Raw genomic sequence first — 13843 nt, 5'->3', positions numbered from 1 at the left:
TTTTTTAAATAAAACATTTTGGTCTAATAATTGACAAAAATGTTATTCGAATGATTTTCTTTTGAGAAATAAAAAGATATAATTTTTTTTTTTTTTTTTAACAAAAATGTCATACTATACTATGTTGTCCAAAATTTGATATTATCTGTGAAAAAAAAATTGTTGGTCCAAAATTCGCCAAAAACGTCATACTAAACTATGTTGTCCAAAATCTGACAATTTTTTTGAAAAACATTTTTTGGTCCAAAACTTGACAAAAACGTCATACTATACTATGTCATCCAAAATGTTCCCATTTTTGGGAAAAAAGAATTTTGGTCCAAAATTTAACAAAAACGCCACACTATACTATGTCGTCCAAAATCTGACAATTTTTTTTAAAAACATTTTTTTTGTCCAAAACTTGACAAAAACGTCATACTATACCATGTAGTACGTCATACTATACTATGTCGTCCAAAATCTGCCAATTCTTTTTCAAAAAAAATTTTTTTGGTTCAAAACTTGACAAAAACGTCATACTATACAATGAAGTACGTCATACTATACTATGTCGTCCAACAAGTGACAATTTTTTGAAAAAAGAATTTGGTCCAAAATTTGCCAAAAAACGCCATACGATACTATGTCGTCCAAAACTGGACAATTTTTTTGAAAAACCTTTTTTTGGTCCAAAACTTGACAAAAACGTCATACTATACTATGTAGTACTTCATACTATACAATGTCATCCAAATGAGACCATTTTTTGAAAAATAAATTTGGTCCAAAATTTGCCAAAAACGCCATACGATACTATGTCGTCCAAAATCGGACAATTTTTTGGAAAAACATTTTTTGGTCCAAAACTTGACAAAACTGTCATATTATACTATGTAGTACGTCATACTATACTATGTCGTCCAAAATGTACATATTTTTTGAAAAAAAGAAATTTGGTCCAAAATTTGACAAAAACGTCATACTATACTATGTCGTTCAAAACTGGACAATTTTTTTGAAAAACATTTTTTTGGTCCAACACTTGACAAAAACGTCATACTATACTATGTCGTCCAAAATGTACCAATTTTTTGAAAAAATGAAATTTGGTCCACAATTTGACAAAAACGTCATAATATACTATGTAGTACGTCATACTATACTATGTCATCCAAAATGTACCAATTTTTTGAAAAAAAGAATTTTGGTCCAAAATTTAACAAAAACGCCACACTATACTATGTCGTCCAAAATCTGAAAAAAAATTTAAAAGAACATTTTTGGGTCCAAAACTTGACAAAAACGTCATACTATACCATATAGTACGTCCTACTATACTATGTCGTCCAAAATGTGACCATTTTGTGAAAAAAAAATTTGGTCCAAAATTTGCCAAAAACGTCATACTATATACTATGTCGTCCAAAACGGGACAATTTTTTGAAAAAAAGAAATTTGGTCCAAAATTTTACAAAAACGCCATACTATACTATGTCGTCCAAAATCCAACCATTTTTTTGAAAAACATTTTTTGGTCCAAAACTTGACAAAAATGTCATACTATACTATGTAGTACGTCATACTATACTATGTCTTCTAAAATCTGAAAAATTTTTGAAAAACATTTTTTGGTCCAAAACTTGACAAAAACGTCATACTATACTATGTAGTACGTCATACTATACTATGTCATCCAAAATGTACCAATTTTTTGAAAAAAAGAATTTTGGTCCAAATATTAACAAAAACGCCACACTATACTATGTCGTCCAAAATCTGAAAAAAAAAAATTTAAAAAATTTTTGGGTCCAAAACTTGACAAAAACGTCATACTATACCATGTAGTACGTCATACTATACTATGTCTTCCAAAATCTGAAAAATTTTTGAAAAACATTTTTTGGTCCAAAACTTGACAAAAACGTCATACTATACTATGTAGTACGTCATACTATACTATGTCATCCAAAATGTACCAATTTTTTGAAAAAAAGAATTTTGGTCCAAATATTAACAAAAACGCCACACTATACTATGTCGTCCAAAATCTGAAAAAAAAAAATTTAAAAAATGTTTGGGTCCAAAACTTGACAAAAACGTCATACTATACCATGTAGTACGTCATACTATACTATGTCGTCCAAAATGTGACCATTTTGTGAAGAAAAATATTTGGTCCAAAATTTGCCAAAAACGTCATACTATATACTATGTCGTCCAAAACGGGACAATTTTTTTTGAAAAACATTTTTTGGTCCAAAACTTGACAAAAACGTCATACTTTACCATGTAGTACGTCATACTATACTATGTCGTCCAAAATGTGACCAGTTTTGAAAAAGACATTTGGTCCAAAATTTACCAAAAACGTCATACTATATATACTATGTCGTCCAAAACTGGACAATTTTTTTGAAAAACATTTTTTGGTCCATAACTTGACAAAAACGTCATACTATACTATGTAGTACGTCATACTATACTATGTCGTCCAAAATGTGACAATTTTTTGAAAAAAAAAATTTGGTCCAAAATTTACCAAAAACGTCATACTATATTATGTAGTACGTCATACTATACTATGTCATCCAAAATGTACCCATTTTTTGAAAAAAAAAATTTTGTCCAAAATTTTACAAAAACGCCATACTATACTATGTAGTATGTCATACTATACTATGTCGTCCAAAATCCAACCATTTTTTTGAAAAACATTTTTTGGTCCAAAACTTGACAAAAACGTCATACTATACTATGTAGTATGTCATACTATACTATGTCATCCAAAATCTGAAAAAAAATTTAAAGAAAATTTTTGGGCCCAAAACTTGACAAAAACGTCATACTTTACCATGTAGTACGTCATACTATACTATGTCGTCCAAAATGTGGCCATTTTGTGAAAAAAAAATTTGGTCCATGCTATACAATGTCGTCCAAAATCTGACAATTTTTTTGAAAAACATTTTTTGGTCCAAAACTTGACAAAAACGTCAAACTATACTATGTAGTACGTCATACTATACTATGTCATCCAAAATGTACCAATTTTTTGAAAAAAAGAATTTTGGTCCAAAATTTAACAAAAACGCCACACTATACTATGTCGTCCAAAATCTGAAAAAAAATTTAAAGAAAATTTTTGGGTCCAAAACTTGACAAAAACGTCATACTTTACCATGTAGTACGTCATACTATACTATGTCGTCCAAAATGTGGCCATTTTGTGAAAAAAAAATTTGGTCCATACTATACAATGTCGTCCAAAATCTGACAATTTTTTTGAAAAACATTTTTTGGTCCAAAACTTGACAAAAACGTCAAACTATATTATGTAGTACGTCATACTATACTATGTCATCCAAAATGTACCAATTTTTTGAAAAAAATAATTTTGGTCCAAAATTTAACAAAAACGCCACACTATACTATGTCGTCAAAACGGGACAATTTTTTTTGAAAAACATTTTTTGGTCCAAAACTTGACAAAAACGTCATACTTTACCATGTAGTACGCCATACTATACTATGTCGTCCAAAATGTGACCAGTTTTGAAAAAAAAATTTGGTCCAAAATTTACCAAAAACGTCATACTATATATACTATGTCGTCCAAAACTGGACAATTTTTTTGAAAAACATTTTTTGGTCCAAAACTTGACAAAAACGTCATACTATACTATGTAGTACGTCATACTATACTATGTCATCCAAAATGTACCCATTTTTTGAAAAAAAAACATTTTGTCCAAAATTTTACAAAAACGCCATACTATACTATGTCGTCCAAAATCGGACCATTTTTTAAAAAAAACATCTTTTTGGTCCAAAACTTGAAAAAAACGTCATATTATACCATGTAGTACGTCACACTATACTATGTCGTCCAAAATGTGACAATTTTTTGAAAAAAAATTTGGTCCAAAATTTGACAAAAAGGTCATACTATACTATGTCCTCCAAAATTTGACAACAACTTTATACTATACTATGTCGTTCAAAATGTAACAAAAACATCATACTATACTATGTCGTCCAAAATTTGACAAAAACGTGATACTTTACGATGTTGTCCAAAATCTGACAAAAACCTCATACTATACAATGTCTAAATGTCTAAATCTCCGTTAATGGGAGGCAGAGAGGGGGAGAATAACATAACGGATCGGCCACTCGATGCGGGATTCGAACCAGGGCCACCTGCAGAGGTGACAAAAGCTTCAATATATGGGGCAGGTCGGGTGCTCTACCATCTGAGCTAAAAATTTGTTAAATTGAATAGTCTTTTTAGTAGCACTTTTCCAGTCGAATATTTGACAAAAACAACATACTATACTATGCCTTCCAACATTGGACAATTTTTTTGAAAAACATTTTTTTTGTCCAGAACTTGACAAAAATGTCATACTATACTATGTAGTACGTCATACTATACTATGTCATCCAAAATGTACCCATTTTTTGAAAAAAAGAATTTTGGTCCAAAATTTAACAAAAACGCCACACTATACTATGTCATCCAAAATCTGATTATTTTTTCATACTATACTATGTCGTCCAAAATGTGACAATTTTTTGAAAAAAAAATTTGGTCCAAAATTTGCCAAAAACGTCATACTATACTATGTCGTCCAAAACTGGACACTTTTTTTGAAAAACATTTTTTGGTCCAAAACTTGACAAAAACGTCATACTATATTATGTAGTACGTCATACTATACTATGTCGTCCAAAATGTGACCATTTTTTGAAAAAGAATTTGGTCCAAAATTTGCCAAAAACGTCATACTTTACTATGTCGTCCAAAATCGGACAATTTTTTTGAAAAAAATCTTTTAGTCCAAATGTGACCAAAACGTCATACTATACTATGTTGTCCAACATTTGACAAAAACGTCAAACACTATGTCGTCCTAAATTAGGCAATTTGTTATAATAAATATGGTCAAAGTTTGACAAAAAACATCATAGGTTAATATGTCGTCCAAAATTTGACCCAATAATGGTGTTTTTTTTTTTTAACATAACTTTAAGAAAAAGTCATATTTTGTATGTCATCTAAAATTAAAACAAAGTATTCAGAATACTGTAGGGATGGATTTCTTCACCATCCTCTAAAATCAAATAATAAAAAGATCAAGCAGCCCTATATTGTTGTGGGCAATCTAATCACAAATGGTGAAGAACGGTGAGTCCACATCCAGTATCTAATGAATTCACTACAGTAAATGGATTACTAAAATGTTAGTATCCATCTAAAGCACTAAAATCCATCAAAAAGGGAGGGTCACATGACAGGGTAGCGATGAAAAACAAACAGGTATTTTATGGAAATATTATTGAGGTGAGTTGATCCCATTTAACCACTAGATGGCAGTGTACACGCAATGATCAATGTTAGATCTCAGTCTTTCTCTGCTGCTCTTGTGCTAGTGGTCACCTGAGAATAGGAAAACACAAGAGCAGCTGGCGCATGAACCGTATCATATTTGAAATGACAGAAAAGACAGACATACACCCAACTTTTGCCTTTTTTATGACTTATGATTTTAACTTTTAAAGGTGTACATTACGTGTTATAGGTAAATATAATAGTATTTCCATCTGTTTTGTTTATATTCTTATTTATGTCTTATATGTATTGCTTACTGTATTCCTATTTTGCTTAATTTTGTCTCAATTTTTTTTGCATATATATATATATTTGAAAAGTGACACAACATGTTTTCCTGTTCAGCAAATCCCAGTATAGCATCCCGATGAATAATTCCTTATACTTTGTTATATATACTAATTATGACTTTGCATCAGCACCAGGAGAGCGTCTATAGGCAATATTTGGGATGTATGATGAATTAAACATGCATGTACTGAACATGTATATGTATATGAAATGGGCAAACATTATTTTTTCCCCAGACTTAAACAGAAACTGTCATAATATAGAAGAGTTAGAAAACGTCATACGATAATATGTCGTCCAAAATGTGACATTTTTTCTGAAATAAATATCTTGGTCCACCATTTGACAAAAACGTCATACGATACTATGTCGTCCAAAATTTGAAAAAAATGTTGGTCCAAATTTGACAAAAACGTCATACTATACTATGTCGTCCCAAATTTCACAATTTTTATGAAAAAAAATGTTGCTCTAAAATTTGACAGAAACGTCATACTATACTATGTCCTCCACAATTTGTAAGCAAAGTGAGAGGGAAAAAAACACAATCTTTCATCATCACTGCACAGGGACGCCGCTGTCACTCCAGCGCGCCTGTTGTGCCCGTGCGCATCGCTGGGGGCGCAGTTTATCCGCACAATGTGCCCCCCCAAAAAACTCATCCCAGTCTGAGAAAGTTTTCCACGCAGGGATGGATTCTGTGTGAAGAGAAGAGGGCTGAGCCTTTCAAGCTGCAGGGGGAACTCGAAGAGAGAGGGGGAGGAGGAGGAGGAGAAGAAGGATTGATAAAACGAGAGCGGCTGTCCTCTTGTAATACTTCACGCACTGCAAGTCTCTGAGGCGAGAGCGATAACGGGGAGCGGGCTTTCCATTCATGTTCAGCGCAGGCAACTTTTCTGTTTGAATGTGTGGCGCGGGTCCGTTCACCACATAACAGACACTTCAGAGTTCTCTCTTTTTCCACTTTCTTTCTTCACATCTGAAACACAACGAGACACCAACACATCTGCAGCTTCACGAGACCTCAGAGTTGGGAAGTTTGCTTCCCCTGCAACTTTGCATGACATTTCTTACAAGGACTTTTCAAGAGTTTTTTGGGTGTTTTTTTTTCCCACCAGCCGCGTGGTGTGGGGATTCTGAGCTGAAACGGGACGTTGTCAAATGCAAAAGTACGTGTATGAGAAAGCTATGGCCCAAGAGACAAGGAACGGAGGAACCTCGACGTTAAATAACAACAATGGTGTTGACAACAGCAAGAAGAAGCTGCTCATAGCGCTCGACATCTTCTGCCTTCTACTTGGTAAGTGTATGGATAAGTTTGTCATTGTTTTTTTTCTTTAAATGCTCGTCAGATGATGAGGATGAACGTTCATATACTTTGACAACTCTTTCGAATTGTTGGAAATAAACGCCTTTAAGAATTGTCACTTATCTGTGACCACAAGGCAACTTCATCCACAGCATGTGCTTATCATCCACTTCCAACACATCAGGCTACACTTTGGAAGCGCCAAAACTTAACAAGGAACACATGCAATATGACAGAATATTGGTCATATAATATAATATATGCATTCATATATATATAATGTACTTTTATTATCCTACATATGGAACATTCAGACACAGAAACACAAAGGGTAGCAGAACAATGTAATAAAAGAAAACAAATATGAACAGAAATTACATGACAGCACAATACAGGATCAATACAATGTAATACACATATGCTATTCAATATGTACACCTTAAACAGTATAAAGGTTACAGAATGATCAGGGTTTTCTTTATTTTCTAAGCTGTCTTTGAGTTTTAGGTTGAATAGTTTGCAGTTTGTAATCCGCACATCAAGAGAAATTGAGGTTTTCCTTCAAATCTCTAACATATTTTCACATCTCAGTCGTTACATGTCCACAGAGCATCACACCGGGACCTATCAGATGATGAGTGTGTCTCCTGCCAACGTTTATGCCAGAGGCATAAATATTTAGAAACGTTATAACCTGCCCCTTCGACTGCCCTTTAAAAAGCCGGTCAGACCCCCGTCCTCTCTTCCGCTACATCCTAGTTCATCCGAGCCCAAACCTGCAGAAGTGCCATTCCAGAGAGAGAGATATTGTGTGTGTGTTTGTGTGTGTGAGACATGTCTGGAGTAAAAAGTGAAGCGTCACTAAGATGCTGATTCGTTCGTCATGAAACGATGTCACTGGTCTTTGCTGCTCTGATCTCATCCAGCACACAACTTGTGTATATATTCAAGTGTTTGTGTTGCTCCGAAACTTGTTATTCTTCAAGCGTCCAGTCCAGATGCATTGTGTTTGTTGTGTGTGTGTGTTTGTGTGTGTGTGTTGCTTTGATAACCAGTTTGTATTTGGCCTGTTGTCACTCTCCGGGCCAGTCTTTTTAGTTTCCAGCTCCAGCGGCCCCCTACTTTCACTTCTCTCTCTATTCAACCCCCTCTTGTCTCTCCTTTCTCTCTCTTTTAGAAAAGGATTATGGGAGTTGTGCTTAACTTCTACACATTCTCTCAGAACCCTGCAAATCCCTGGCCAGCTGCCCCCGATCACTCCACTTCAAATTACTTTCTCTCTCTCTCTCTCTCCCTCTGTGTGTGTGTGTATAGGAGAATGCGTGGAATAATTGCTTAAGCATGTGTTGTAGCAGGGGAATGTTTCTCCAATCTGACACAGAGCGAGAAGCAGGACCCGTGGCTGACCAGGCGTTAGAGGAGCAGGTGGGAGCTGCGTCACCATACAGAGAAACTGAGACATCAGTGATAGCAACAAACATCGCGACGCTGCTACACAGGAGCAGGGCTTTTACTACCCGGGATGTTACAAATGGTGTAGATTAGCTCCGTATTCTTTTTAGCTGTGTGTAGGAGAAGCAGATGTGCCTGACAGACACACACTTTTTCCCAGTTGGGTTTATATTGGTTTGCACATAAAATAACCTCAACAGAGATACAGCGTTTCATCTGCGCTCGTAAAAAAAGATGAAAGATGAGCTTTGATCGTATGTGGAGTGGATTTCCTGCTAAAAAAAAAACAACTTCCGTCACTGGTCCTACAGACTCCTCTTCTGTCCCATGTGAAGACACACACATGCATATAAACACACACAATGCATGTAAGCACATAGACACACACACACACATGGGCAGACAGACGCAAATGGCCACATAGATTCCGCCTTTGTCATGCTAAACACTATCAGGCTGCCCATTGATGAGTACTTGGCCCACTTTAGTGGTTTTGGGAGGGGTTGCATATGGGGTTTGTAGTGGATGGAGGGACAAAGGGGGGGTTAAAGGGAAAAGGTGAACGACCAGAAGAGAGGAGGAATGCGGGTGTGTGTGGCAAAACTCAGGTCCTGAAGGGTTTTGATCTGTGTATTAGACACAGATGAAGTGCAGTTGGTTAATACAGAAATATATTGTTGCCTTTCATTAGCTCTGAATGTCTGCCAGCTGGGGCTGCATCCCAATTTTCATACACCAGAGGACACATCAAATGATTGCACAGAGGACATCTGAGGACATCTTTAATCACATACACATACAGACGTTCAATGTAAGGAAGGACTCCTTCCTCATGTTGCCTCTGGCAGTTAAAGGTTATGATGTTATAAAGCCAGCTGGATCACAACGGTGATAAAGACACTAAATAAGCACATGCGCGACACTCGGCTGCAAAGACCGAGCTACAGCTTACGATTTCTGGCAGCTGAGCACATGCATCATCCGCTGATTCCACTTTGGCTCGGGTTCCACTCTCGCCCGAGCAGCAGAGTTGATTTAGCAACGCTATAAGGAGCACATGCAAAAACCACCGTACACTCACTATAAATACACAAACGCCACCACAGACTGCGAAATATCATTCTTCTTTCTCGACTGCGTCTCATTTAAGCTGGTGAACATGGCTACACGCTGTCTGGAAGGCTGCTATCAGGCATCTGAAAGTGGAGGTTTATTGTGAAAACGCTTTTTTTGAAGAGTCAACCACTTAAGCTCTTAGGAAACCGTGTCGCTAAATGTAGCCTCACCTAAACCCTGATTAAGTTTTGCACAATGCTATAGAGATTGTGTATCACATGTTGACCTGTGTCCATTCAGTGTTGTGTGTCAGAGTTTCAGCTGCAGTTGCCATTTCTAGAATATAAACAAGAGGCTCCTCTGACAGTCAGTCCTGTCGGTTAATTTTTGGGTCTCAGAGAGAGCAAACACATTGTCAGTTTCAGATTGTACACAAATAACAACATAACATAGAATATTCAAAATGTGCCAGTAATCCATCAAACCTTATACAATGAACCATTTAAACCTGTACATGTTCTTTTTGGGTGTTTCCATCATGACCTGACACTCATATACAGCATATTATTATAAGTCTGCTATCTGCTAGGATCTGTCAGGTGTTTAGTAATGTGATTTTCCATCGGTCGCAGATAGGAAGATTGTTATTGTGACCTTTTGGCCCTGGGGAATCAACGCCATAATGGGTCCTGGAGCATTAACCCTACATGACTTTACCCAGCTCCTGCCACCACCCTCCCAAAATGAGCTCCTATAGCATTACAGCCCTCAGTCACACCAGTCATACCCTCATTAAAGCTGGAGGTTAAACCTCTACCTTTTCAGTCCTCGGCCACTTCAATCCTAAGTCGCTCTACAAATATTTTCCAGAATTTCTCAAATTCTTCATCTGGCTTCAGCACCGCGGTCAAAGACTCTTGATGTGACATATGGTGCAATTTCAGGAGTGAACTAGGGGGCATATAGTGTGTGTGTGTGTGTGTGTGTGGAGTGTGGTGCTCAGGAAAGGGTGGGAAACGGAAAGGTAGTGTCGGTCGGAGGTAGGTGTGGTTGTGAAATAAAATCCTGCCTATTTTTTTTTTTACTCACAGTCCATTTCCAACTTCCCCCCCTTCCTTTCCTCCCTACTCCTTCTCCACTTGAGCAGGTCTTTCCTCTTCTTAACCGGGTTTGCACTAAATTAAATAACACTAACAAACTTTTTTTTTAACGTACATGTAAACATGTCAGTCTGGATAAATCGAATATCTCAAAGTCTGACTAACATACACACGTATGTAATGCACTCGGGGGTTGAATTATTACAGCATTTAACTGTAATTCAACTGGACCCAAACAGGCCGAGACGCTTTTACTAACAAGTTTAAATAGCCTGACGTAAGTGTGCATGGAAACCTACTGATTGATAGTGAATGTGAATATGTGGTGATGGATAAGCACGCTGCAAAATCAAGGTTAACACAGTAAATGACGTTAATGTTAAATTCAAGGAGGTCATCTTTCTCTCTCCAGATGATAAGCACTCGTGTCTTCTAGTAAACTGTAATCAAAGCGTAAGTGGGAAGCCCTCGCTGACGCAAACACGGGCTTCCATCCAAAGCTAGTGAACTTTATCTCAGGACGATTCTGCTCCAGTCTGTCTGTACAAGGGCAGTTGCTGGGAAGTGAATTATTCCTGCCTCTTGGCGAGATTTTCAAAGGAAAAGATAGATGTTGCTGATTGGAAAAAATACTTTTTTTTGTATTTGTTTTGGCTTCCTTCTCCCTTACTTCCCCGGTCTGCTGTGTTAAGCAATACTCATTTCTAACAGTCAACAAAGTTAATCACTTTCCACCAGCAGTCATTAACTTGGATATCACAAGCTCCCAAAGGTACCACGTGTACGTACTGAAGAGCGATATTGAATTTGTTTGTGTTTTTTTTTCTACGTGTCACACTGCTGATGCTCCTTGTCAGTCTGTTCTGTTTGGCAGATGAGGTCAAAGGTTGGGTCAAAAGTAGGACAAATTCATGCACATTCGTGCTCTCTGTACTGCAGCTCAATGCAGGCATAATATTGATGGATAGTTGTAAGACAGTGGCGTCAATAAAACATGAAAGAGTGAGAGAAAAGTGACATGTCGTCTGTGGCTGTAGGGGATGGTGTGTAGGGGGCTGTGGTGGTTTGTGATGCATGTTTCTGTTACAGCATTTGTCTTCCTTCAAATAAGATTAAGATAAAACAAATCAGCAGATCTAGCCATGACAACAGTCATGACGACAGAAAGCCCAACATTGCCTCAAGATTGAAAGTAACTTGAAGTGTGCATTTTTGTGCTGATGTATGTGTGTGCAGACGAAAAGATGTCGTGACAGAGCGAAGTGGTGAGACTGTGGCCAGACTGTGTCTGTGTGTGTGCATGTGTGTGCGTGTGTGTGGCATTCTCAGCCTGTCATTCTGGCATGAGGCTCTGTGTGTGTGTGTGTGTGTGTGGAGGGCTATGATTAAAGATGTGTAGGTGTGAGAGCGTGTGCATGTCGGTGTCCTGTGGGGTTTATGAGGGACAGGGAGTGCCCAGAGCTGTCATTAGACGGACTCTGCGGCCTGAAGGGTGAAATAGTCTGCAGTGTGTGTGTGTGTGTTGATGTGTCGCATGTGCGAAGCATCTGTGGCTCGTTTTTTTGGTACGTGTGCTCGCATGTGTGTCCCATTTGGTTCCCTTGGGCAAGATGAAGGCATCAGGATCACTAATGTGAGCGTGTCTCCTGATCCCGGAACCAGGCAGACACCCGTCTCTTTTAACTTTTTTTTTTTTTTTTTTCTATCACCATCTCAGTCCCTGGCAAACAACTAAATAGGACAATTTTATCAAACGAACAGCAGCAAATGGTTCGTTCTGCGACAACAATAGCCAAGTAAAAGCCTCTATCTTTGCTGCTGTCTCTCGCATTCTCTTGCATGATTATAGCCCTTGTAGATAAACACCCCCCAACCTGCTTATTTAGATCATTTTTGGATTACAGGGCCGGACCCAACCATAAACAATTGTTAGCAGTAATACGTGCTTGTGTTGAAGCCTGTGTTTTCACCTGGTGTCTAAATTAATATTTTGTGTGTATCGGTGTGTAGGCAGCTTCTTGTTACAGCCATTAAAATCTGCACATATTACTCCGTCTTTGTGGAGAATATTGATATTATATTTTAATACCTGAATGTGCTCTGTAGCTGTTTTTATATGGTAGTTTTATAATATATGATGTTTTTATCATCTCTGCAGTTTCACATAATAAGATTAGTGTGCTGAGTGACTTCTCAACATACATAGTAACTTTGTCTCCACATTAAATTAATATGTGTTGAACAATTGTTATACTGATTTTGAAGAACATGATATTGCATTGTTATTATTTGTGATTTATTAATGCCCAGCCCTGCAGCAGATGAACTGCATTCAGCTCTGCTTCATCACGGACAACCGTCTGAGAGCTGCCGCCCTCATTATATGTCTCTTACGCCACATGGTCCTCGACTGGGCCTCCCTGCTGTTACACAGGCTCCTCTGTCTGTCACTTTCTCTTACTACATTACCCGCCACAATCCTCTGTATTTGTGCCTGTGTGCATCCAGAGATGGGGGGGGGGGTGGGCTTGGGGAGGGGTCATGGAGATTTCACTGTTTCGCCGAGAACAATACCCTTTTTGATGCATCTCAGCTCTCTTTTGTGTCGTTAACAAGGACCAATAGGCTGCTCGCAGTCAGACAGAAGGAGGATGAAATGCAGGGAGGGGGGGGGAAAAAGTGAATGAGGCAGAGATGAGAGAACCTCCTCACTCGACTCTCAAGGCCCCTTCTTGATTATCTGTCAGCGGTTTATGGCTGTCGCTGCTTCAAGCTTGTATTGTTGACTGGATTATGGGCCGTAGTGCTTATCTGCTCACATGTGGCCAGCACTGTGTAGTAATCAGCTCAGCATCGTTATTGACGCAGGCCTTATCTGTCCACTGAGCCCTGTCCTGTTTACATACAGAGAAGAGGCAAAACCAAACAGGCTCTCTGCAGTACTAGAAAACCTTCACGCTGTAGCTCCAAATTAACACCCATTGTCACATCACAGTCAATGGCACAGAAATGAGTCAAATATTGAGGGGGTTGTAAGAATAGGAGGAATGTCGCGAGGGATGAGGAGAGCATTATACGGATGGAGGAATCGAGTTTCAAAGACAGAGTCGTCCCTGTCAACAAACTAGGCTTTTGTCCAAAGGGAGGTAATAATGCCATTACGGCTACAGCGGAGAAACGCCCTTCCAGCTTCTCAACCAACCAGGCAAATGGCTGCATCTTGCCCCCTGGCCACTGCTCAAGTTTCCCTCCATTGGAGCA

The 13843-nt window shown here is 37.9% G+C and overlaps 1 protein-coding gene across 2 annotated transcripts in view; it reads left to right on the top strand.

The window, feature by feature from the left end:
* Positions 1-6507: 6507 nt before the first annotated feature.
* The window catches only part of plpp3 (phospholipid phosphatase 3), a 30139-nt gene continuing 22803 nt past the window's right edge, over positions 6508-13843 (top strand). For both annotated transcript variants that reach the window (XM_083888727.1, XM_083888728.1), the window contains exon 1: positions 6508-6965. In XM_083888727.1, the coding sequence (XP_083744853.1) occupies positions 6827-6965 (139 nt within the window). In that variant the 5' untranslated portion in view covers positions 6508-6826. The remainder of the gene's footprint in view (positions 6966-13843) is intronic.

This window comes from Microchirus variegatus, assembly GCF_963457635.1.
Source record: "Microchirus variegatus genome assembly, chromosome: 4".
In the NCBI taxonomy this organism is placed as follows: Eukaryota; Metazoa; Chordata; class Actinopteri; order Pleuronectiformes; family Soleidae; genus Microchirus; species Microchirus variegatus.
The sequence above is the reverse complement of the archived record's forward strand: the minus strand, read 5'-3'. Positions and strand labels throughout refer to the sequence as shown.